Source organism: Neoarius graeffei, chromosome 26 (assembly GCF_027579695.1).
Source record: "Neoarius graeffei isolate fNeoGra1 chromosome 26, fNeoGra1.pri, whole genome shotgun sequence".
In the NCBI taxonomy this organism is placed as follows: domain Eukaryota; kingdom Metazoa; phylum Chordata; class Actinopteri; order Siluriformes; family Ariidae; genus Neoarius; species Neoarius graeffei.
In genome coordinates this window covers 50,757,902-50,785,386 of record NC_083594.1, presented here as the reverse complement: position 1 = coordinate 50,785,386, position 27,485 = coordinate 50,757,902, and the positions used below count along the sequence as shown (strand labels likewise).

Genomic DNA, 27,485 nt, shown 5'->3' with positions numbered 1-27,485 from the left:
ATGCGAGAACTGCATCAAACAGCAGGTGGATGTTATGGGTATTCCTAATAAAGTGGCCAGCCAGTATACATTTTTAACCAATGTCCCTGTGAGCAGTGTTTGGTGTGCGAGAGAAAGCCCCTGGATTCCCTATCAGCCCTGTTGCCGGGCTGTAAAACCTCTTTATGACAGGAAAGCAGGAGAGAGAAAGTGATGCAGAGAGAGAGAGAGAGAGAGAGAGAACATCTTGCTAGTGGCTTTCTGCTTTTGTCTTTCTCTGCCTGGGTTATTCTTTGACTAGTTTATAGCAGTCTGAAAGGAGACGCGTTAAATCGCTTCTCTGTCTACCAGCTGCGTCATAAAGGCTCGTCACGGCCGTCACTTCACACTTCTCAGGACCGAAGTGCACGCTCAGCGTGTCGGCCGTAAAGATCGCCCGATAAGGAGCAGGATCACTGCGGCGCATTATGAATCATGTTTCTGTTTCTGCAGCTTGACTTCACACTTTTTAAAACCGACCGGGGACATTTTTATCGATTGTTGGAACAGACATGGAGGCGAATAGAACGATCTGCTATCTAACTGCTCAGCTGTTGTAAATTATTTCCATTAGTGAACAAAATTTATTTATTTTTTTTCTCGTTTGCCCAGTGAGCATTGTCCAAATAAGTTTGACGCCTTTGGAAAAAAGTGACATGACCTGCTTTGTCGTTTCCTGGTATAGGAAGTCATTGGTCATTTGTTCAGGAAGGGAAGGAAGACATAAAGGAAATGGCGTCCAAGTGCAAAAAAAAAAAAAAATAGCGAGGCTGATTTATTATGAGCAGGCGAGTTCTTTTGCTCGTTCGGAAAACGGATGACTAATCAAAGCCTGAATGTTACCTCCGGCGTGGATACCATATACTCCATGTGCAGAAGCAGGATTGGGGGTGTGATACTCTGTCTCCCCGTCTGGAACAGTCATTTCATGAAGGAAAAAAAAAAAAAAAAGCTCCAGATTTCAAGTAACAAGTAAAGAGTTTGTTCGTTGTCCATGCCCCGCCCTGAGGCTGATGGGAGCCTGAATGCAATGCCGCCAATTTTGATTGATTACTTCAATCAAAGCCTTCGCTATCGCGTCAACGAAATTTCTGTTTGAACATGTTTGATACCCATCGCATTTTGTGCCCTTTCCAATAAATTTTCTTCGACAGCTTGGCTTATCGCACGTACAGAAACATGACTGATTTTACTGCTGCGCTGTTTTCGTGCCAGTCGCGCAGCTCCACGGGAGGTTTTGGCAAGGTTGGATTCATACTTACCCTCCGACCTGGAATCAACTTCTTACCCAAAATGCAGGTAGGACCAACGTCTAAGGTTTATTTCTGACCTTTCACCCCTTTCTACGCCAATACAGGAACCATGGAGGTCAACGGAAACCTTTTTCCCAGATAAACCAGAGGTCGAAAGAAAAGTGACTAGCATAAGTAACACCTGGCACAAGTTCTATCAGTTTAGCCAATTGTTTGAACAGGAAGTACCATCGTGAAGTACAGTGTGCACTAGATTTGTACAACATTGCCTGTATTTAATGTGGAAGAACAGCCAGAAGATCTGTCCAGGTTTCATAATTCATGTCTGGGAGGTACTCGAGTTGAAGACACACCCTTGAGTTTGTCCATTTGGTGGAACTCTTCAACCTGAAGGAACAGGAGTCTTATTTTAGAAAAGCTTGAGCATGCTGAACTCCTTTCACCACCCAAGGAACGCTTGAGGAGCTTATCTCGATATTCATTCATCTTGTTTGGTCACACTGAACCTCTCGAGATTGATAAAACGTGATGGATTCCCACCAATCTGCCACTTCAGCCAGAGATGATGATTTTTTTGGTTATTCTTGCTCAACTTGAGATCCAGTCAGCTCCATGGTTTCTCCAAGTTGCACTACATCTCCTTAAGGCACATACACAAAGCCTTCACAGCTCTGTGACCTGCAGGGAAGTGGCTGGGAAAAGAGGAGTGTTTTGTTCAGCCTACACACCAACGGTCGCGACAGCCGTTTGAGTTACGACCTCAGGGTTAAGCAGTAGGTGTGAAAGTTAACGTCATCAGATAAGATAAGGCGGCCCGAAACAAAGCAGGGTGACCGGGGCGGATCAAATCAAAGTTATATAAACACTTGTTTCCTTCTCTCCTTGAGCCCGTGGCCTTTCAAGTTGTAAACCACCTGCGAGTCGAGATACCGAGACTGAATGAGCCGGAAGGCCTCAAGTGTTGCTCTGTTCAACTTTGGCACACTCGAAAAGCCTCACGTGACTCCAGCAGGACTTTGGTGTGAAGGTGTCGGAGACAAAAGGAGAAGGAACTGATTTGCAGAATAGTGCTGAAGAACAGAGAGCCATGAAGGAAGCACTACAGTTGGAATATCTCTGCATATTTAGCTACACTGACTTTATTGGCATTCATGGAATAGTTTTAGTCATCTGTTCTGGATTTAGGCGTTTGCTTCAGACTCCTTCACAGAACCACAGACTTGAAATCTAAGAAAGAAATAAAAGACATTCGTGGTGTAAAAATAATCAGCGAAGTTCCTGGTACCGATGCAGAGTTGATGATTATTTTCCAAAAACAGCGTGTGCCAAAAGGTTTCATCTTCAACCACAGTGATTTTAGAAGTTCCTTTTAAACCACAGCAACTTGCCAATGTTAACATTTATTTATTTATTTATTTATTAAAGATGCCATACTTTTTATTCATTTATAGGTGCATTTAACAGTTTGAAACCAACCTGTCATCACTTCCATGATGGCAGCGATAAACAAACAGTCATTTCCTCACCAGCTTTAGAGTTTGATACAAAGCGCTGACGCTGGAGACTCCTTCCATCAGCGCGAAATTAAACGTCTCCGGACAGAAAACTTCCCCAGATCCAGAGTTATCAGAGATTGATCAATACATCCATCCATTATCCGTAACCGTTTATCCTGTGCAGGGTTGCGGGCGAGCTGGAGCCTATATCCATCTGACTGTGGGCGAGAGGCGGGGTACACCCTGGACAAGTCACCAGTTCACAGGGCTGACACATATGCCCCTTTTCCACCAAAGCAGTTCCAGGGCTGGTTCGGGGCCAGTGCTTAGTTTGGAACCGGGTTTTCTGTTTCCACTGACAAAGAACTGGCTCTGGGGCCAGAAAAACCGGTTCCAGGCTAGCACCAACTCTCTGCTGGGCCAGAGGAAAGAACCGCTTACGTCAGCGGGGGGGCGGAGTTGTTAAGACCAACAACAATAACAAGACGGCGAAAGATCGCCATTTTTAAGCGACGAGAAGCAGCAGCTGTACAAACGCGAAGTCATCCATTATTGCTGTTGCTGCTTCTTCCGTGTTGTTTTTGGTTCGATATTCACGCCAAGGTTTATGCAAATGCAGCGACGTAATGACGTGGCTTCCCTTAGCACCGCGAGCTATGGAAAAGCAAACTGGTTCTCAGCTGGCTCGCAAGTTGAACGAGTTGTGAACCAGCACCGGCCCCGAACCAGCCCTGGAACTGATTTGGTGGAAAAGGGGTAACATAGAGACAAAACCATTCACATTCACACCTACGGTCAATTTAGAGTCACCAGTTAACCTAACCTGCATGTCTTTGGACTGTGGGGGAAACCGGAGCACCCGGAGGAAACCCACGCGGACACGGGGAGAACATGCAAACTCCACACAGAAAGACCCTCGCCGGCCACGGGGCTCGAACCCGGACCTTCTTGCTGTGAGGCGACAGCGCTAACCACTACACCACTGTATGGTCAGTGCCGCTGTTGTGGTACACGCTGTACATCGAGGATTTGTTTGAGATTTACAAAACTACATAAGTTATTAATGAGCTGTCGGAATCCTGCTCCGGGCGATCTGTCCCATAAATTCAACGCACGCAGATTTACTATAAAGCCCAGTGTTTAAAAAGTAATAAACTGTCCACAAAAGGCTGACCTTGTTGGTTAACCAGACGGCCTTCTGTACTAAATCAGCTTCCTCTCTCTCTCGCTGATGGCTCTCTTTCTGAAATGGCGGATATCTGACACCCATCAGTCGTTCATTGCTCCTGCTCCTGAACAGAGGCTCTTTGAGCGCTACCTCGACGAAGGCTCCCTCTTCCCGGCTTTCATTATGGCCGCTTTTAGCAAAGCAGAGCTTGTCCTACATTTGCGCTGATCCCTGTCGCAGATTAGCCGTGCCTGACTTTTCCTTTTTTCCACCTCGTTCTTGCTTTCTTTCTGTCCGTCTTCAGTATTTCCTCCCCCCCCCCCCCCTGCCCCCCCAACGAGATCTGAAGTGAAACCCTGTAATTTTTCACTTTGCTTTCGCATGATTAGGTAATTGCTTTCTGTAACAGGGATGGCAGTTTAGCGCCGCGGCGCACAATGGCAGCAGGAGGGCCAAGCGTGTGATTATGACACACCGCCTTGTCAAAGTGCTGCCTCAGGGCCACATCGTACTCTGATATTATCTCTACACACACACAAACAAAGCAGAAGCCGCTACTTTCCAAGCCTCTCGACTGTTCCCCACTCAAACTTGTACTCCGCTAAGACGGTCTTGCTAGGTTCAGATCCTATTTATTTATTTATTTTCTGAAGAAATGGTTCTGTTTCCCTCAGCTGTATGTTTACATGTGGTGAGGTGAGTCAGATCAAGTCTTGGTTCTCAGCCAACATTCCACCATATTAGCAATGTAGCCTCACTCAAAAAAAAAAAAAACCCAAAAAAACGTTGCACAAGGCTTAACAGTCTGAGTCGCTCGCCAAGAAAAATCTTCAATCTCCAAACCCATCTTCCTTCAGCACTTCAGGATTGAAACAAAGAGAGAAGTCCTGCTAAATATCTCACCCTGGGTAACAAGTGGAGTGCGCTAGCTTGACAGTTTAGCAGGGTGTAAAGCGACAGCTGTTAGCGGAAGCCAGGCATCGTTTCGACAGGTATTAGCCGTTAGCATGTTAACATGGTGCTCGTTGAAATCTTTATCGCTTCCTGGACCAAATCTTAACATGAACGTTTCTCCAAATTGCTTGCTAAGCTTAGCGCTGTTCCGTTAGCCATGTCTTCATGTTTCGCTGAATGTGACTTTATGTGACTCCTCAAAACATATTCCGTTGTCCAGAGCGTATAATGTGTCTGTTTCTAATCACACCTCCCGTCATGTGAAAAAATAAGCACATCCCACGGAAATTGGAGACTTTTCTCAACATGTTTAAGCAAGTAATCGTTTCACTCTTTGACACAGTGCCTAGGGAGAAAGGTGGCGAACAAAACAACAAGGAAAATTATCTCCTTTAGTTATTTATTCAACAGAAATATCAAGCCATGTGCAGGGATGAGAATTTTCCGCCGGTCGGCGGATTTCCGACTTTTTCAGACCAAAATGATCGTTTTTGAGATCGATGTAAATCCGTTGAGAAATTTTCGGGGGGGGGTATGATTAACGATCTGTGGTCACCTTATAACGCAGACATCCCAAGTCTCCCAGAACTTCCGGGAGTCTCCTGCATATTGATAGAAGCGAGCAAGAGCGTGCGCGCGCAACATTAAGGTCTGCATCACGCCTCTTAGAATGTGTGCGCGTGCGAGGGAGACTGTGTGCAGTGTTGCCAGATATTGCTGACGTTTTCCATCCCAAAATATGTTCAAAACCCGCCAAAATGCACTTAAAACCACCCAATGTGGCAACACTGCCTGTGTGCCTGTTCATGTAGCGCATGCCAGACAAAGAGCATCCTGATTGGGTTACTCAGCAAAATAAGCCAATCAGCTTTCAGTGTGGGCGGGCTTTTATCCCTTTTCTCGAGGACCGACCGGCATAGCGGAGAGAGAGAGCGCGCGCCCCAAAAAACGAAACCCACTTCAGCTCAGATTACACAAAAGAATCTCCCTGTCTAATAAGGGTAGAAAATACTGACAGTTTCGCGCGATGTACTGTTTGCAGCAGTGGTTTCAGCATTGCCCATGGTGGCTTAAATGATTGTAAAGGACATGTTGAGGTGAGGAGTGTCATTTCATGTGCATTATATTTAGGTCAACAACAGGCTGCCATGAAAAGACCAAACTTATTGAAGATTTCCGTAAAGTAACAATGTATGAATATACATCATATATATCAAACACACTTATATATGACGTGTGTATCTTTTTATAAATGAGGTTAGCTTGTCTAATGTAGCATGTTGGGGAGAATCATAGTATCATATCTATATTTCTGATAAAATTGTAGGTATGATACCGTGTATAACTCTCCTACTGATTGCTCATTTCATGGGGGGGGATTGCTGGGATGTGCTGCGCGGGAGCGTCTGCCCACATTTTTTTTTAGGCCGAGATGAACTTAAAGTTTTTGATTTAAAAAAATTTTTTTCCAATATGTAATGCCCATTGTACATGCCTGTTCTTTAACTCAAAATCACCATCTCGATCTTCAAATTGACCGTATGGTATATGCATTACATTCCACAACATCCTGTCCAGATAAAACCTCGTTAGTCCACACAACAGTTGAAAGGGAAGTGATGAGTGATGTTGAATGTTGCCTGCTTAATATGCGAGACCTCCTGCTACCATGATAACATCAGAAGAAAGCTTCAGAGAATTATATGACAGAACTTTTTTCTGGTTTGCACTTCATTGTAAAGGATTAGAGTATTCAAAGACATGAATAGCAAAAATGCAGAAATATAATACTGTAGAGCTCGTTTATATTAAAAGGTGCATTGATTTTTTGAAATCATCAAATGTGAATTGATTAAAAACAAGTCTCTTGTACCATATTAATCATTTTCACCTGGTAGTCCGCCAAGAAGGGGAATTTATTTCCAAATACATTGCAACTTTGGGCGGCACGGTGGTGTAGTGGTTAGCGCTGTCGCCTCACAGCAAGAAGGTCCTGGGTTCGAGCCCCGGGGCCGGCGAGGGCCTTTCTGTGTGGAGTTTGCATGTTCTCCCCGTGTCCGCGTGGGTTTCCTCCAGGTGCTCCGGTTTCCCCCACAGTCCAAAGACATGCAGGTTAGGTTAACTGGTGACTCTAAATTGAGCGTAGGTGTGAATGTGAGTGTGAATGGTTGTCTGTGTCTATGTGTCAGCCCTGTGATGACCTGGCGACTTGTCCAGGGTGTACCCCGCCTTTCGCCCGTAGTCAGTTGGGATAGGCTCCAGCTTGCCTGCGACCCTGTAGAACAGGATAAAGCGGCTACAGATAATGAGATGAGATGAGATTGCAACTTTTTGCTGATAAAATTAATGGTTTTGGGGTTTAAAAAAAATAAATAAAAAATAGCCAAAAATCATTAGCCCCTGGGCCCCGCCCCCTGGGCCCCACCCCCCTGGGCCATGGGCCCCGCCCTGGTTTTTTCAGACTTTTTAAATATTTTTCATTCTCATCCCTGCATGTGATCTTCGTCTGTGGAGAAAGTAAGTGCACCCTTGGCTTCAGAAGCTAGTACGGTAACAGAAATAACTTGTAGTCGTTTTGTACAATTGTCCACCAGTCTCTGAGATCGGCTTGCTGAAATGTTTTGACTGCTCTTCCGCACAAAATTCCTTCCATGTTTGAGGGTTTTCTTGCATGTTCTGCCCTTTTCAAATCCCCCCACATTTCAACTGGGTTCAAATCTGGGCCCTGATGAAAAAGGCCGTTCCATAACCGTCCGCTTCTTCGTTTTGAGCCGTTCCTTGGTGGATTTGCGAGGGTGCTGAGGATCATGATCTTGTTGAAAGGTCCACCTCAAGGTTCAGCTTCAACTTTTGAACAGACAGCCTCACATTATCTTGGAGCACTCTTTGATATGATTCAGAATTCATTGTTGACTCAATGAATGCAAGTTTCCCAGTCCCTGAGGCAGCGACGCAACCCCAAATCATAACATTTCCACCACCATGCTTCACAGTTGGTATGAGGTTCTTTTCCTGAAAAGCAGTCTTTGGTCTGCACCACATGTGTACTCTTAGTGTTGCCAAACAACTCAACCTTTGATTCATCTGTCCTTTTGGTCCTACATGTTCATTGACAAACTGTAGTCTTGCTTTAACGTTCCTTTTGGACAGCAATGGCTTCTTCCTGGCATGCCTCCCATGCAGGTCAAATCTGTCCGATCTCTTTCTGATTGTAGTTGTTTGCTCTTTCACACCAGCAGTTGCACGAATTACCTGCAGATCCAGTGATTGAAATTTCGGAGATCTTCAATACTTCTTTTAGCATCAAACATCCTGCTCATTGGCTGAATTTGCTGGGGAGGCCAGTCCTGGACAAACTGACAGCTGTTGGAAATCCACGCTACTTGTAGATTCCAGTGGAATGATTTAGATCTTTTTTTTTTTTTTCAATCCCTTACCAGATTCATAGGCATCCACAACCTTATTTCTGAAGTCCTCAGAGAGCTCTTTAGATCTTGGCATGATGACGCCACACCCTTCAGTCGCAAAGAGGACACCAGATCCTAGATGCCAGGTTGAAATAAGATGGGTTCCACTTGTACCTCTACCTGCAGGAGGTTCTAATCAGTGGCACCTAATCTGGAACATCCATCCATCCATCCATCCATTATCCATAATAGTTTATTCTGTGCAGGGTCGCAGGCAAGCTGGAGCCTATCCCAGCTGACTACGGGCGAAAGGCGGGGTACACCCTGGACAAGTCGCCAGGTCATCACAGGGCTGACACATAGACACAGACAACCATTCACACTCACATTCACACCTACGGTCAATTTAGAGTCACCAGTTAACCTAACCTGCATGTCTTTGGACTGTGGGGGAAACCGGAGCACCCGGAGGAAACCCACACGGACACGGGGAGAACATGCAAACTCCACACAGAAAGGCCCTCGCCGGCCACGGGGCTCAAACCCGGACCTTCTTGCTGTGAGGCGACAGTGCTAACCATGACACCTCCGTCCTGTAATCTGGAACACATGAGTCTAATTTTATGGACTTGGAAGTATGATAAATGTAAGGGTGAAGCCTCCTTACTTTTTCAAAGGTGTCCTTACCTTTTTTAATTTAAATTATGAAAATGACTACAAAATGGGTGGCACGGTGGTGTAGTGGTTAGCGCTGTCGCCTCACAGCAAGAAGGTCCTGGGTTCGAGCCCCATGGCCGGCGAGGGCCTTTCTGTGCGGAGTTTGCATGTTCTCCCCGTGTCCGCGTGGGTTTCCTCCGGGTGCTCCGGTTTCCCCCACAGTCCAAAGACATGCAGGTTAGGTTAACTGGTGACTCTAAATTGAGCGTAGGTGTGAATGTGAGTGTGAATGGTTGTCTGTGTCTATGTGTCAGCCCTGTGATGACCTGGCGACTTGTCCAGGGTGTACCCCGCCTTTCGCCCATAGTCAGCTGGGATAGGATCCAGCTCGCCTGCGACCCTGTAGAACAGGATAAAGCGGCTAGAGATAATGAGATGGGAGATGAGACGTTGAGAAAAGTCGACAGTTTCCACGGGATGTACTTCTGATGTACTCGCATGACTGTCCTGCGACAGTGCTAGCTCTTGCTAAGCAGCTCATCCATCAGAAATTGGCTTCAGCAGAGAGCTTGCAGATTTGATCGAATCCAATAAGTGTCTCTGTAAAGGTGCGTTTAAAAAGATTTTGCGTGTAAAAATGTTCGGCTCGACTAGAATCACGCTAAATGACCTGTTTTTGTATGGATAATGTTGTTAATCTTTGTTACTGGTTATCTTGCACCAACAGTTTGAACTCTTTAACTCTAGTTTTGTGCATCTGGCACCAAGTCTGTACGTAATTCTGCAGTAGTTAATGGGAGTCCTGGAGTCGCGCCGTAATCAGTCTCGAAGTTTCAGCAGGAATAGCTGGAAGCTCAGGCCACTGCCAAACTCCTCTGCTGATTTTTCCAGACCAGAGCTCGAGAAAAAAGTCAAGGCGTCGAATATTAATCGTCTGCAAACGGATGCCATGAGCTGAATGATTGTGAAGCGCCCGTATGGTGCGTTTAGTCACTGGTGCTGTGTTTGTGATTGCGATTGTGCATCTCACTGACTTTTAAAAGCTGTTGATGGAGGAGAAGCGATCAGAAATTACTCAGGAGAGAAGTTACGTTGGTACTCGGGATTGATCGGAATTGCTTTTTTTGTTTTTCCTCTCTGTTTCAGAAACCTGAGCCACAACATGCTGACAGCAGTCGATACGGACATCCTCTCCAATCTGCCCAACCTTAAAGAAGTGTGAGTAGAAATCTGTCTCTCTATTGAACCATGGAACATCACATCGAGACCAAGATCTGTCCAACTCCAGCATGAAATTGACTGAGTCATTTCCGTTAGCGTATCTATCAGAGTTCTGATGGCTGATCTCGGATCAGTATAAAAGCCTAATAGCTACCCATTTCGGAGTGTTTCGAAGGCACTAAAGGAACTAAAATCCACAGAGAAATGCCTTTTTTTTTTTAAACCACTGGATGAGCAAATGAAATGTTGAAAAAAATTTGTTAAATTTATCGCTAAATTTATTTTCACATTGTTGTTTAACAAGTATTGTGTCCGAAAAGTGGTTCTTTGTGGCTGAATCTGAAATCGTGGCTCCTGGATACACTGTACAGAGACTGAAGGCCAATTTATGCTGACAACGCAGTCCTCGCAGATGGTGTCGCAGACAGCGTCTGCGTAGCCCCCCCCACCTTCGCAGATGCTCTGCGCGCACCTCCCAAAAATTGTGACCACCGCAAAAGCCTCGCAGACAGCGCCGCAGACAAGAGGGCTCTGATTGGTCCACTCTACATCCGCTGTACACGCACTTCCGCTTCCCTACTTTCCCGGTTTGGTTTGTTTTCACGACCGCCATTTTTAAAAACACAAGCGAAGATGGAGCAGCACGAAGAGCGGTTGATCGAGGAAGTGAGGAAGTACGTACATCTATACGACTCCAGTTCTAGTCATTATAAGTAACCGGAGGATAAACACTCCACTAACCACACCCACCAACTACTCCTAGCGATTTCGCAACTTCGCGCCCCCTTGCGTTGTGGCGGTGAATAACATCGCGCACGCCTATTACTCCCCGCTCAACGATAAATTACAACTGTCTGCGAAAAGCTATCTGTGAAAGCCTTGTCGCAAGAGCATGCAGAGGCCTTAAGGCGACATCCACACGACAACGGCAACGAGATTTTATTTTAAAAAATATCGCGTCCACATGGGCAACGGATCAGTAAAATATCAGGTTCATATGGCAACGCAACGCTTGCTGAAAACGATGCAATACACATGCCACACCTCTAGGGGCGCTGTAAGACGGTCCCATCGGAGACACCAGAACAATAGAAGAAGTAGACGCATGCGCATAAACCCCTTCTTCTACCCGGCGTGAAGCACTCACAGGAACAAACACACAACAACAAGAAGAAGATGGCTGCGACTATGCGAGGAAATCGTGCCTTCTGTGTGTACAAATTAGTTTTATTAGTGTGCATAGTTTTATATAACTTTAATTTTCTTATTGTGTGTGAACATTTTGAAAAGCAGTCTTATCCAATAAAAGAAAGAAATTCAAGAAATGGTTCAGTTACTTGTTTATTTAAAAGAAAAGCTGTGTACAAAAGTGAATGCAATGCAGTGGTTCATACAAAACAGCGAGAGTGCTGCTTGTTCTAGTCATGTGGTTGTGACGTCATCGTAAACAAATCTGTTCTACTCATCCAGACGACTTTGCAACGGCGCCGTTGCCAGATTTTTCCACTCTGGAACCCGTTCTCAAAAGATTTCGTTTTGGGGCACCCAAAACGCCGGTGCCGTGGATGCCAGGCCGAAACGATAAACAATTTTATCAGATTCACCTGAATCCGTTGCCGTGTGGACAGGGCCTAAAACACCAATTTGTACCCGGTATAGTGAGCAGATAGAGTGAATAAAAAGCCAGTGGTTTGTTACCGTCTAGCGTAAAAACAAACAAACAATAAAAAAAATTTCGATACATTTGTCACTAAAATAAATAAATAAACTGATAAAAATAACAGCAAGAAACCATCGGTGTCCGAAATCGCTCCCTGTATAGTGGACTATTATAGGGAGTTCGCCATTTTGTCGTGCTGTCCGAATGTACACTGAGAATTATTTACACCCTATATAGTGCACTCAAAGTATCCCACAATGCATCAGGAAAAGCAGTGTACAACCGATGGTCACTAACCATCATAAAGCAATATATCCCATCATGCATTGCGGTCGCGCTGAAAGAAATCAAATCAGAAGCCTCAACTCTGATTTCATAAAACGCAGCGGCAAAGAAGAAAAAGTATTCAGCCTTGATTTAAAAGAACTGAAAGCTGCAGGTACTTTGTATTGACTGATATCGGAAATGCGCTCAGTATAATATGGATTTATCACAAAAATACACGCCTGTATTTATTATTTTGAAACCCACCAGCCAACTGATCTGGCACGTTTTAATCGTGCGACAGTAATGACGTAAATAACGGCGCGGCGGCGTAGTGTCCGAAAGCGGGTTTTTTTCCTCTTCATTTTATCAGTGAGCTCACTATATAGTCCTCGATATAGTGATTCCCTATCTAGGGAGTAGTGAACGAGCGAGCGATTTCGGACACAGGGCGTGACTGTGAGCAAATAACGAAAACAAATCTGCGATATCCCAAACAGAGTGTGAGAGATTCCGACACGCTTTTAAACTTTTACAGTTTACATCTGTGCAGAATGAATTTTTAAACACGAATTCAAATATTCATCACGTGACGACAGTAAAAGGTAGAAGAGTTTAGGAATAATAATGCTATGTTTGATAATGATAGGTTGTGAGTTTTAGATTAATAATAATAATAATAATAATAATAATAGACATTGATAATATCTGAAGAAATAAAATTTTCCCCGCATTTTCTCAACAACCTCTCGTCTCGACAGCTATGGAATCAATTTTGTGCCAAAATGTTCATACAATACTTTTGAAATATCAAACAAAAACGACAAATCAAAATACACAAAAAAAAAGGCAATTTTTTTAGACTGGCAAACAAATTATTTGTATAAAGGCCAATTTATGCTGACAACGCAGTCCTCGCAGATAGCGTCGCAGATAGCGTCGCAGACAGCGTCTGCGTAGCCCCCCCCACCTTCGCAGACGCTCTGCGCGCACCTCCCAAAAATTGTGACCACCGCAGAAGCCTCGCAGACAGCGTCGCAGACAAGAGGGCTCTGATTGGTCCACTCTACATCCGCTGTACACGCACTTCCGCTTCCCTACTTTCCTGGTTTGGTTTGTTTTCACGACCGCCATTTTTAAAAACACGAGCGAAGATGGAGTAGCACGAAGAGCGGTTGATCGAGGAAGTGAGGAAGTACGTACATCTATACGACTCCAGTTCTAGTCATTATAAGTAACCGGAGGATAAACACTCCACTAACCACACCCACCAACTACTCCTCGTGACTTCGCGCCCCCTTGCGTTGTGGCGGTGAATAACATCGCGCACGCCTATTACTCCCCGCTCAACGATAAATTACAACTATCTGCGAAAGCCTTGTCGCAAGAGCATGCAGAGGCCTTAATCGTGCAAAATATCAGTCTGTTACTCTTCAGAAACCTTTTATTTTTGTTCCGCGTCTTTCTCAGTTTTGTTTGACGTAATTTATTTTGGTTGCGATTCCAGCTTTCTCGTTTGCGCTCCCTGACTTTTTGCTTGCAGTTTTGGCACAAACTTCACGTATGGGCGGGCTGTCCAGGAATGCATTCCCATTGGCTAACTTGTGTTTGACTGACAGCTACGCTCAGCCATTCCCTACTCGGATTCTGGCGGACTGTTTGGCGAGTGACCGATCCATTGACGGTAAACAAGGATCGAGTGGACTTCAGTGGCGACTATGATATTGAATTAATTCAACAAAGTGTAAGTGCGGGACAAATGTGTTGTACGTGTTGCAGCAGTAGTGCACATTATGCAGGCGTGTTTAACGTTAGCAAGACAGCTATTATATTGGGTAGTGGAGCGAAGGCTAACATTTGACTTGCCACGAAACACCTGCATAATGTGCACTACTGCAACACATACAACACGTTTGTCCCGCACTTACACTTTGTTGAATTAATTCAATATCATAGTCGCCACTGAAGTCCACTCGATCCTTGTTTACCGTCAATGGATCGCTCACTCGTCAAACAGTCCGCCAAAATCCGAGTAGGGAATGGCTGAGCGTAGCTGTCAGTCAAACACAAGTTAGCCAATGGGAATGCATTCCTGCCCTTACGAAAATTAACCATGGTTTTACCATGGTTTATAGTTATTCATGGTTTTCATGTTTTTTTGGGTAACCATGAAAACCATGGTGCATTTTACCTCAATGTTCACTTAAATTTTTAGGTTCTAAGTAAATGTTAATGTATCTGGGCTGTTAATCGAGATCCTTCTCTACAGCATTGACTGTTGGACGAAAGCATGGTAATACTACAGTTAGTGCATCCTTTTAAAATCATACTATCCCTTTTTAAACTAATTTCGTAGTTACTATGACCTATTACACATACAACTATGATGCTACCACAGCTACTGCAGTACTACGGATAAACCACAGTAATGCTATGGTTGGTTCATAGTACATAGAATCACCATGAAATACCATAGTAGATCCATGGTTACTACCATGGATGAACCATAGTAATACTATGGTTGGTTCATAGTACTTAGAATAACCATGAGATACCATAGTAGATCCATGGTTACTACATAAAAACCATGGTAAAACCATAGTAAACCATGGTAGATTTTCGTAAGGGTGGACAGCCCACCCACACGGGAAGTTTGTGCCAAAACTGCAAGCAAAAAGTCAGGGAGCGCAAACGAGAAAGCTGGAATCGCAACCAAAATAAATTACGTCAAACAAAACCGAGAAAGACGCGGAACAAAAATAAAAGGTTTCTGAAGAGTAATAGACCGATATTTTGCACGATTACACGAATAACTTGTTTGCCAGTCTAAAAAAATTGATTTTTTTTTTGTGTATTTTGATTTGTCGTTTTTGTTTGATGTTTCAAAAGTATTGTATGAACATTTTGGCACAAAATTGATTCCATAAACAGCCAGCTCTCCTTGATAACAACCAACCCTGTCGGTTAAAAATTATCATGTGCTTTTTCGGAGGCACTCCGAGGAAAGCGCTATCTACCGTCTTCTGCATACATGAGCTGAAACGATCGGCTCGCTGTGACTGACAGACAGGAGGAGGCCGTCCATGTTGGCTGTAAATAAAAATTTTAATCCAAAAAATAAAAAAAATATCCGACTGATTTAGCGCGTGGGACGTCAGCGATGGCGTGTGGACACTCGCAGTAATGAGTTTAATCGCGTGTGTCACTTCCAGCGCAGTAGTTAATGATTTCATAGCCCAACTGTCAGTCAGCTTTATTGGGCACTTAAGGCTTTTTGTCGGAGGCTATTGTTCTCAAAGCGGGGGGAATTGGGAATGAAGAGGAGGTTTGCTATAATAAGGACCTTCCATCATCACCCGACACCACTCGCTAACCTGCTCTGTAAATATTTTATACGGAGAGGGGCTGCAGCTGGCCACCGGCCAGAGCGCTTCACTCTTTCTCGCTCTCTATCTTCAGGACGTTTCTCACAATTCTTACTCATGTGTACGCTGCGAACTATTTCCCTTTTTGCCTCCTGTTTATAACCAATCATACACCGAGCTACACATTGATTTCTTCTCTCTGTATGCCTCTGATGAACTACCTTGGCCTTCGTTTCGACGTGTAATTAAACCGTCTTCTTGTGTTTGACCCTCAGGAGACTGGACCACAATGAGCTGACATCAATCCCCGAGTTTGGCAGCGCCTCGCCAGCCATCGTCACTCTCCATCTGTAAGTGAACACCTCCGAGCTGTGTTCTCGCACACTGAAGCTCAAGCTTCGAGCCACTCTTAAAGATCTGTCCTTTATAGAAAAGATACACAGCGTACAAGATATCGATGAGGTGCAACTTAATATAAACGCAGGAACAGCACGCTGTGTGGCGTGTCGATAAAACCGTATTACTGGACATCTGCGGACAGTACAGTACGTCTCCAAAGATTTTGTTTTTTTTGCACTGAGAAAAAAGTAGCCTGGTCCTTTCGTAACAACTTGGACGAGGACAAGATACATAAACGGATTTAGATTTAGAAACGTGTAAAATCGCCGATATGGAAGTTTTCTATCATGTTGATGGAAGGAGTCTCCAGTCTAAGTGCTTTGTCCCAGTCAGAGGTAAGATGACTAGCTGCAAATTTTTTTATGAGCTTCCGGAAGAAAACAAAGAGGCGAGCGATGGAACATAACAACAGGAACTTACGAACGTGAAATGTACACTACCGTTCAAAAGTTTGGGGTCACTCTGAAATGTCCTTATTTTTGAAAGAAAAGCGCTGTTCTTTTCAACAAACATCACTTTAAACTAATCAGAAATCCACTCTATACATTGCTAATGTGGTAAATGACTATTCTAGCTGCAAATGTCTGGTTTTTGGTGCAATATCTCCATAGGTGTATAGAGGCCCATTTCCAGCAACTCTCACTCCAGTGTTCTAATGGTACAATGTGTTTGCTCACTGCCTCAGAAGGCTAATGGATGATTAGAAAACCCTTGTACAATCATGTTAGCACAGCTGAAAACAGTTGAGCTCTTTAGAGAAGCTATAAAACTGACCTTCCTTTGAGCAGATTGAGTTTCTGGAGCATCACATTTGTGGGGTCGATTAAATGCTCAAAATGGCCAGAAAAATGTCTCGACTATATTTTCTATTCATTTTTACGGAAGCCGAGAGAGGCCCTTCATATAATCTTTTTTTATTCACCTTGTTATCCCGAGATAACGACATAATTAATTCAGGATCTCGAGAAAACAACACAACTAATTCGAGATCTCGAGAAAACAAAACCGTTATTCCGTGATTTTGAGTAAACAGCTGAGAAATGGTTCATTCAGGTGCGCCAAGAGACTTGTGATATGCTGACTTTGGGGCTATTTCTCATTCTGTATAGACGCAACTTTGGTCATTAGAATGTCTGGAATAATCGATCACCTAATAAGGCAATATTTTGATCAGGGGTTGACACAGGGAGAGATTGCATTAAGTCTTTTAATAAGGGATAATTTCAAAATTAGTCCGCGGCACCTCCGCAGAAGACTGGCCCGGCTTCGTCTCTACCGACGGAGATACAGTGATCCAGCTGAGATCATGAAATAATTTTGTTTTCTCGAGATCCTGAATTAATTATGTCGTTATCTCGGGATAACAAGGTGAATAAAAAAAGATTATATGAAGGGCCTCTCGCGGCTTCTGTACATTTTACAACTTATGGTGGTAAATAAAAGTGTGACTTTTCATGGAAAAGACAAAATTGTCTGGGTGACCCCAAACTTTTGAACGGTAGTGTAACTGCAAATGGATAAAAATTCAGACAGTTAAAAATTGTAATTGTAAACGTTGCAGTATAAGAGGAATAAAACAATCCCTCGAAACAGGAAACTAATCAACGTCAGAGTGGGAACAGGAACTCTGCGTCATCACACCACCTGATTATTGATTATTTAAATAATATTGGCTGGGGTTTTTCCATGGTATATAAAATATATTCCATTCAGCTAGCATGATATTGATCAACTCGAAGACGAGTAGCTGAATGGAATATATATATGATATACCACAGAAAAAAGTCAGCCATTATTATTATAATACATACACATTCCTTTCGGGTGTTCAACGCGTCTTTCTCTTTCAAAGTTCTCTCAAAATCTTCCGTATTTAACGAAGCAAACCTGGCGGCCATGTTTGTTTACCAACTGTCACAGCCGCTCGCTAGCGCGGAAGTTTTACGTCTCCGACGTGTGACGTCATGTTGTCTTGACAACCATGCAATATCGTAAACCGTATCCAACGCTCGCTCTCCATTGGATCGAGTGACGTAATACACATAGGAGAAGCGATATGCGAACAAGATCGCATGCTATCAAACCAAATGAATGGAACTTGCTGGAAGGGAATAGAACACATGCTTTTATTCCATCGAAAAAGTGTCCTGGATGTATAATAATTTCCAATAACAGCATGACCTGATGTTTTACAACCCCGATTCCAAAAAAGTTGGGACAAAGTACAAATTGTAAATAAAAACAGAATGCAATGATGTGGAAGTTTCACAATTCCATATTTTATTCAGAATAGAACATAGATGACATATCAAATGTTTAAACTGAGAAAATGTATCATTTAAAGAGAAAAATTAGGTGATTTTAAATTTCATGACAACAACACATCTCAAAGTTGGGACAAGGCCATGTTTCCCACTGTGAGACATCCCCTTTTCTCTTTACAACAGTCTGTAAACGTCTGGGGACTGAGGAGACAAGTTGCTCAAGTTTAGCGATAGGAATGTTAACCCATTCTTGTCTAATGTAGGATTCTAGTTGCTCAACTGTCTTAGGTCTTTTTTGCCGTATCTTCCGTTTTATGATGCGCCAAATGTTTTCTATGGGTGAAAGATCTGGACTGCAGGCTGGCCAGTTCAGTACCCGGACCCTTCTTCTACGCAGCCATGATGCTGTAATTGATGCAGTATGTGGTTTGGCATTGTCATGTTGGAAAATGCAAGGTCTTCCCTGAAAGAGACGTCGTCTGGATGGGAGCATATGTTGCTCTAGAACCTGGATATACCTTTCAGCATTGATGGTGTCTTTCCAGATGTGTAAGCTGCCCATGCCACACGCACTAATGCAACCCCATACCATCAGAGATGCAGGCTTCTGAACTGAGCGCCGATAACAACTCGGATCGTCCTTCTCCTCTTTAGTCCAAATGACACGGCGTCCCTGATTTCCATAAAGAACTTCAAATTTTGATTTGTCTGACCACAGAACAGTTTTCCACTTTGCCACAGTCCATTTTAAATGAGCCTTGGCCCAGAGAAGACGTCTGCGCTTCTGGATCGTGTTTAGATACGGCTTCTTCTTTGAACTATAGAGTTTTAGCTGGCGACGGTAGATGGCACGGTGAATTGTGTTCACAGCTAATGTTCTCTGGAAATATTCCTGAGCCCATTTTGTGATTTCCAATACAGAAGCATGCCTGTATGTGATGCAGTGCTGTCTAAGGGCCCGAAGATCACGGGCGCCCAGTATGGTTTTCCGGCCTTGACCCTTACGCACAGAGATTCTTCCAGATTCTCTGAATCTTTTGATGATATTATGCACTGTAGATGATGATATGTTCAAACTCTTTGCAATTTTACACTGTCGAACTCCTTTCTGATATTGCTCCACTATTTGTCGGTGCAGAATTAGGGGGATTGGTGATCCTCTTCCCATCTTTACTTCTGAGAGCCGCTGCCACTCCAAGATGCTCTTTTTATACCCAGTCATGTTAATGACCTATTGCCAACTGACCTAATGAGTTGCAATTTGGTCCTCCAGCTGTTCCTTTTTTGTACCTTTAACTTTTCCAGCCTCTTATTGCCCCTGTCCCAACTTTTTTGAGATGTGTTGCTGTCATGAAATTTCAAATGAGCCAATATTTGGCATGAAATTTCAAAATGTCTCACTTTCGACATTTGATATGTTGTCTATGCTCTATTGTGAATACAATATCAGTTTTTGAGATTTGTAAATTATTGCATTCCGTTTTTATTTACAATTTGTACTTTGTCCCAACTTTTTTGGAATCGGGGTTGTATTCATTCCTTCATCATTTTTTCCTTCGGGGCCTGCACTCGGCCTTGGGGTGCATCTGCTCAGGGAAGCGCTGTTCCAGCAGATGCGTAAAGTCCTTGTTATTCATCGTTTTCCTTCTTGCCTGATGGTAGTCCATACCCAGCAGCTTCTCAACGTTTGTCCATGTTTTGTTCGACGCTCTTTTATCAAACAGGACTTGCTTCTGCAGAGCATCGTTTTCCATACGGCAGACATGGCCTGTGTATTTTCAATACTGTACGTGGCAGGAGTCACGTATAGAATGAGAGTTCGTGATTCCATGTAATTGCTCGTTCGATATTTTGAACGCCCAGTTCGTAATCATGATGTTATCTATATCAAATTAGCAAGACCTGATTTTGTCCGTTTGGCAAATCCGTAAACACTCGTCTATAGAGGTTGTGTGTATGCGGCACCGAAGTTAATGTCCTCGTGTATCTCTCGTTCCATATGGGGTGTGTGTATGCGCCACTCGTCCCTGTATCACATTCCCTCTCTCTGTAATATATCTCCACTGCCAATGTGTCATCCATTTGAGCAGTCAAGTGATCCCTGTCCTGATTGCTCTCGGCTATGCAGTCATGGTGTAACCTTATTGATTTACATTTATTCATCATTCTCTTTCCAAAAAAATAAATAAATAAAACAAAAAAAGGTCCCAGACCTACTCGCGGTGATTTGCTGACAGCGTGGATGAGCTCGAAATGCATCAGTTTGACATTGGGTTGTGTTACAGGTTGCGTGGGTCGCGTTGCGAGTTTGCAGCACGAGTCCCCCAGGCTGCTTTTTTCGGCCTGGGTCTCGGCCTGTTGCCGTGGCGTGGAGTGCTGTTGCATGCTGGGTAGAAGTCTATCTTTACTGAACAGCACAGCTGAAAAGCAGGAGAAGGGCGGCAGCTGGAGCTGTCTGTCAAACGGCTTACTGTAAAATGAATCAGAGGAGGGGGCGGTAGGGGTCAGTGTGATGTCATCAGACGCACACGAAGAGGCGGATGGAAAAAGAGAGATGGTAAGATGGTGAGCGAGGGATTTGAATTCACAGCCATCCGGTCATCTTAACTGCACATTTTCTTGCTGCTGCTGTGAGAGTTTGATTTCGGAGCAGGCCACGCCCTCTCGCTGACATCCGCGCTGGGTTGGTGCTTTGTTTTTGTTTTTGATCTCCGTGCGGGTCAGCAGCTGTTTAACCTGCTGTTCAGCGCAGCCTCAGAGCTCTCGGAGCAACAGGAACGCCCCCGCGCTCATCCCTCACCATCGCGCCGTCCTCCTCTCCCCCTCGCTTTCTGTTTATTCAGGTGCGGCGCTGGAAGGAATGCTGTCTTTTTCGGTCTCATTCGCTCCCTGTCGCTCGTCTTCAGTCCTCTGGTTTAAAACGGTCAGCTCTGTGGATGTGCACCTTCGTGGGAAAGACCTCAAACGGTCTCGGGATAAATAGACCGGAGTAGCAATAACTTATCATTAACTTGAGCCGTAATAGCCGTCAGTTCTTATTAGCAACGTCCTTCCGTATTTGAGCCAATTAGCATTTGGATCAGACGGAGGGCTGTTGGACAGACACACGGATTTTGGAGAATAGACTGAATATATGGAACATGCAGCTTCCGTTTCTCATCTTAAATGAACTCGTTATTAAGTTTTAAGGCTCAGGAGTGTGTGAGAGAGACTGGACGAGCAAGATGGCGTCCTCTGAAAGCCAGGGACTTCTGCGTTATCGAGTCGGTACAAGAACATTTGAGTCCAAACGTTCGCTTTCCGGAACAAAATGAAATGTTACAGGAAAAAATAAAAAATGTTCGTCTCTGAGCAGCATATTCCATAAGAGAGCATTTTTCAGATTAAAAAAAAGAAAACATAATAAAGGCTGCTGGGTTTTGGTGCAAAAGTCTGACAGTCAAAGTGTCCAGAAGAACTGTGGCTGGTTCTGGAAGATGCTCAGTAAAACCTACAGCTCATTTCCGCATAAAACTGCACTCACTGGACCTCAGACGACTATTTATTTATTTATTTGAAAGCGAAGGGTCGTCTTACACCAAATACTGACTTTGTTTCATTTATTATCCAGTCCCCCCAGGATTCCGCGGGCCTTTTTTGTGATTGTTGTGGGCTAAAATGTCTGTTGCGGGGGGTTTTCCAAAAAATTGCGATGAAAGTTGCGGTGTTTTTTAGGTTTTTGCTGCGATTACATTGCGGGAGGAAGTGAAAGTTGCGAGAAATCGTTGCGATTTTCTCTTTTTGTGATTAAAATTGAGTGATATGTTAAATATTAAGTTATTACTGAAAAACTATTGATTAAAAAAAACAAAGACACTGAGGAATGGTCCTATAAACAACTTTACCAATATTAAAGATTACCAGGACTACAAAAATGCAGAAAAATAGGCTTTACTTATCCAAATGCTCCTGTTGGTTCAAAAGTTAAAGTGCAGAGAACCTCACAGCACAACATGAAGTTACCTTAAAATATAATATAAATGCCTCAGCTTTCATGTAAGAAAAAAAAAACTATTAATACTAGTACTGTGTGCAGGCAGTCTCTCCTGAAGACTAAATTAAACAATAATTATAAACTAATAAAATAAATGGCTCAGGCTTCATAGAAGAAAAAAAACAATTTGAAGAGAATCTCACAGTATGATGCTGAAGCTGCCTAAACAATGGAAAATAAAATACTGTTTTGGCAAAAATGTTGGCATCCATTAATTTCTTGTATTAAATAAAACAATAATGTAAAGTGCGCACAGTCCTTCACTGTAAACATAACACACTTTCAGTAACAGAATTTAAGCCTACATAAGCACTGACTCGCACATGCAGTGTTGCCAGATACTGCTGACGTTTTCCAGCCTAAAATATGTTCAAAACCCGCCAAAATGCACTTAAAACCGTCCAATTGGGAGGTAAAACACCCAATCTGGCAACACTGGAAGTAAGGCGGAAGGTAGTTTGTCGACGTCACCTCAAGACGACGCCAACGATTGGTCAAATTTGCGGGAAAGTTACGGTGATTGGATATAATTGCAGCCCCGGCCTGAATTCGCGGGGATTGGTTGAATTTGCGTTGAAGTTGCAAATTACAACATCGCGAAATCCTGGAGGGTCTGATTATGGCTTACTGATTACTGTTTATAGTATTTTTAATGTTGAAACCTTTCATTTCATTATTTTTAAGCCATTTATAGTCTACAGCACGCACTTGAGTTTACCGCGAGTTGGCCTAGTGGTTAGCGCATCCATCTCTCGACCGGGAGATCTACTCGTGGTCGGGTCATACCAAAGACCATCATAAAAATGGTACCGACTACCCTCTGGCAAGGCACGCTGCGATATAGATGCGAGTGGGGAAGTCAGACTCTGGCGGTTACCAAAGGACGAGCCCCCCCACCGTAACCCTAGCTGTATGGGCAAGAGGCTGACGGATGTCAAAACAGAGATCGGCGCCGCACCCATATTCGTATTGGGACAGGAGACTGTCTGGGAAGACCAGATCCTGGCGTGAGAGGGACTTTGACTTTTGACACTTGAGTTTACTGGTTTCACTGAATCCTCTGGCTTCAATTGTGTCCTGAACCCAAAACCAACAACTCCAGATGTGGACCAAAAGGCTCTGACCTTTCATGCTTTTCCAATTGCGAAGGCGTTGGAAAACAAAGCACCGATTCCCAGCCCGAATCGATTCTCAGGCTGCGGGAGAAACAAGAAGACACAAATAGCAAACATGCAAATTCCCCAGGAGAGGCGGCTGTTATGGTAGCCACGCCACTGCGCTGTCACTTTGACCGGCTGGGAAAGACCTACAATTTCCAAAAGTGGAGTTTTTCATGTTTTCCATTTCATACAATGTTCTCCCCATCTAAATTTGGCCCTAAATAATCACAGATGTTTTCGTTTCAAGGCCCAATCAAGTACAAAGTGCTCGTCTGACAAAACCTGATTAAAAGCAGTCATCAAAGTCACTGCCTGAATTTTATCACCGTTGTTGTTGTGGTTATTGTTTGTGTACAAAATGATTTTAATGTCAGTGACGATCGAGTGATTTTAATCTTAAAACACCGACTTTGTTCAATCAGGGGTTCGGTGTATGAGCTCGGTTTCTGACGTCGCAAAATAAACCCGCCGGCTTCAACCAATCATGCTTTGATATGCAAGTGTACAGAGGGTGATGGAGAAACGTTCAGCGTGCATGCTAAGCCGAGCTAGCATGTTTACTTGGCTCCGTCAAACGCAAAATGACTGGGCAGGTCATTCCATGGAGCTTCGTCCAATCAACAGTGTTTGCTACGTTACTCGCCACTCCAAAAGGTTCCTGGTCTCTAAAACGGTCCCGAAAATGGTTCCTCGTTGTCAAATGTTTCTGGATTCCTGTTGTGGAAACGGAACCACTTCCTGTAAAGCTAGATCAATAAGCATTTAACACCAAGTTTGTATCCTGTTCTGTAAACTGCTGAGAATATGGAGCTGAGTCATGAATATTCACGGATTTTTTTTTTTTTTACATTCGCAGTTTCCCCAACATAAAAACTCGAACCTTTTTATAAACCCGAAATCTGATAAATATTGGAAAACGCATCACTTTTCCGCTGGTCCCAAATTGCCCCTGGAATCTCTCGCTGTGCCAGTTTTTCATGTTTTATAGGACATATCCTTTACCAGTGTATTAATTCTGACTATAAAACGTGTCGAATATATTAATAACGGCTCTCATCTCTCTCACAGGCACCATAATAAGATTAGCAGCGTTCAGGGCAGCCGTCTCCGAAACCTCACCCACCTGGAGACTCTGGATCTGAGTAATAATGACATCATCGATGTGAGAGAACACTGCTTCCCCCGCGGCCTCCGTGTTCGAGAGCTGTGAGTCAATCGTCCTGTCTTTCTTTCTCTCTTCCCTCACTGTGTGTTTCTCATTGTCTTTTTGGATTCTTTTTTTTTCCCTTCCTTATTTCGGGCCACTTCATTTTTCGTTTTCCTGCAACCACAAAGCCGGGACATTCATCATTCCGTGATGTTTAACCTTCTGCTGCACTCATCTGTTAAAGTTTTCAGTCATGTGGGACGTTTAAACAGTCGTGGAGTCACTGGAAAGTCGAAAGTGACTTGATTTGTGGTTTCCGTGCTGAGAATTCGACATTGGTTTGATAGAATCTTCGGAATCCTTTCCCCGAATTTCCCGAAACCTTTTCGAAATGTGTAGCTGTAAGCAGCCAAAAGAAAAACTCCGACTCCTAATTATAACAATATTCATATTTAAAGAGTATTTTGAGACTTGTGCATATTTATTGACAGGTAACCTTGTTGAAAATGATTGTAGTTGTTGATCGGTGTAAAAAAAAAAAAAAAAGTCATTGAACGGCTGGGAATAAAAATTGCAAAGAGACATTTTCAAAGTTTTGAATTTCTTCAAAAGTTATAAAAGGAAAATAATTAAATTGTGATCGAACATTGATCCAAGGGTCATTTTGGCCGAATCTTTTTGGCACACAATACTGGAACTAGAAGGAATTTTTCACTGGCGTGCCGTCCAGGGTGTATTCCCAGCGGGTATTCCCGGGATCGTCTCCGGATCCATCCTGATCCTGACCAGGAAAAATCATTTACAGAAGATTAGATGGTCTTATTAGACTGTAATGTGTGGAATTTCGTTTTGTTTTTTTCCCCTCAGGTCGCTCAGCGGTAATAAAATTGTACACCTGGAGTTTGGTGCGTTCAGGAACCTGAACGACACACTGCAGGTCCTGAGGCTCGGCCGAAACCGGCTCACCCAGCTGCCCGTCAAAGGTCTCGAGCTTCCCAGACTAACGCAGCTGTGAGTACACACACACACACACACACACACACACACCCTTTAGACAGAACAGGACCTGCACTCACCTGCACACATCAATCAACTGTGTTTCACACAACACTTTCGATCTGCACATCCTGGATCATAACAGATTTATACTCCGTGACTTGTTTGTGAATATTTCGGAGTGTTTAATCGCACAGGGTCCAGAGACGCGGATCCTACAGTACATCAGTGAAATGAAAGGTGTGGCGTACAGACTGAAGAAATTAGTTTAGAAAAAAAAGAAATGAGCATTCATTCCGGTGTTAATAATTATATTGATGTGTGTCTAAAAACCTTCTTGAAGCTCTGATGTTGGAATGAAAAAATTCCAGTTCCTCAAGGTTGAACCTTCCCAGGTTTGGGGGGGGGAGAATTTTATATCTCCTGGAAAGTTCCTTTCTGTGTCGTGAAAAAATTCCAGGTTTTCTGATAAGGTTCCTGAGGTTCTGAGAACATTTCTTCAATAAAGTTCCTGAGTTAGTTCCAGAGTTCTTGAAAACGTTCCTAAAAAGTTCCTCGTAACTTTGGCATTTCTGAAGAAGTTTCTCGAAACGTTTCCCAGTTTCTTAACAATTTCCTGCATTTCTGAGGATGTTTCTGCAGTGAAAATGCAACTTGAGTTCCAAGTTGTTTAATATTTTTCCAGACTAGTCAAAATGGTTGCCGTGGTAGGAACAAGCCGGTTGTTCCTGGATAAATAAAAATAAAAAACCTACCTGAATTTCCAGGAAATTTCATGTGGTTCTGGAAAATTTCAGATAAGGTTCTTGAGTGCCGGGGGAAGTTTCTGAAAAGGTTCTTGAGCGCCTGGGGAAACATTCTTAAATGTCTGAATAAGGCTACGTTCACACTGCAGGCTGAAGTGACTCAAATCCGATCTTTTCGCCCATATGTGACCTGTATCCGATCTTTTATTGACAATATGAACGACACAGATCCGATTTTTTCAAATCCGACCCAGGCCGTTTGGATATGTGGTCCTAATTCCGATTCCTATCCGCTCTTTTCATATGCGACTTCAGTCTGAACCGCCAGGTCGCATTCATCCGACTTACACGTCATCAACAAGCCACAAACGTCACTATTCTGCGCTGAAGTAGGCGGCGGGTCTCTCAAAAAAAGTTACAACAACATGGCGCATAATCACGGGCGCAGATAGAGGGTGGGACGAGTCATATTTAAATTCACCTCGTTCGGTCCCCCCTACTTATAGGGAGGAAAAAACGTCTATGCTGTCTTTCTTTGCATAAGGCAAGCCTCACGGAAAAATCAAAAGACTAATTACCATTCGGTTTATTGAGGTGCACAGCAGTGTATACATAGTTGCAACAACTCACATAAAACAAAACAAAGACTGATATTCGGTTGGTTGAGCTGCGCAGACTGCACAGGTTGCGAGCTCGAGCTTGGTTGCTATGGTTACTAACAACAAGTTTGACAGGCATATCGGGGTTGGGGTTGGTTTGCTGGCAGCTTTGTCCCCCCCAGTTCAAAAAACGTATCTGCGCCCCTGCGCATGACATCAATGCGAGGGACGCTTCGGGCTGTGAAGGTTCTGAATCTTCTCAATGGAAGGACGCAGAGGTTAGGGAGCTGATTTCCATTTGGGGGGATGCAGCTATTCAAGCTAGATTGGATGAGTCATACCGCAACCGGGCGGTTTTACTTCCATAAACACTGGCCATGCTCACTGCGTGTGACGTCGTCGTATCCTGCAATGCGCATGCGGAACACTTTTAGGTCGCTTTTCGTTCATACTGAGGATCACATACAAGTCGCATATATTTGTTAATGTGAACGACCTCACAAAAAAATCGGACTTCACAAAAAAATCGGAATTGAGCATTAAGCCTTGCAGTGTGAACGTAGCGTAAGGTTCTTGAAAATTTCTTAGCTTCCAAAAAAGGTTCCTGTGCTGGAAACGTACATAAATTTCCTTGATTCATGAAAAACATTCCTAAAGTTTCTGAATTCCTGAAGAAGT

At 43.7% G+C, this 27,485-nt stretch overlaps 1 protein-coding gene across 3 annotated transcripts in view; it reads left to right on the top strand.

The window, feature by feature from the left end:
* The window catches only part of lrig1 (leucine-rich repeats and immunoglobulin-like domains 1), a 74,855-nt gene that overhangs the window by 25,798 nt on the left and 21,572 nt on the right, over positions 1–27,485 (top strand). For all 3 annotated transcript variants that reach the window (XM_060910049.1, XM_060910050.1, XM_060910048.1), the window contains exons 2-5: positions 10,100–10,171; positions 15,739–15,813; positions 24,388–24,525; positions 25,334–25,477. In XM_060910049.1, coding sequence (XP_060766032.1) covers positions 10,100–10,171; positions 15,739–15,813; positions 24,388–24,525; positions 25,334–25,477 — 429 coding nt within the window. The remainder of the gene's footprint in view (positions 1–10,099; positions 10,172–15,738; positions 15,814–24,387; positions 24,526–25,333; positions 25,478–27,485) is intronic.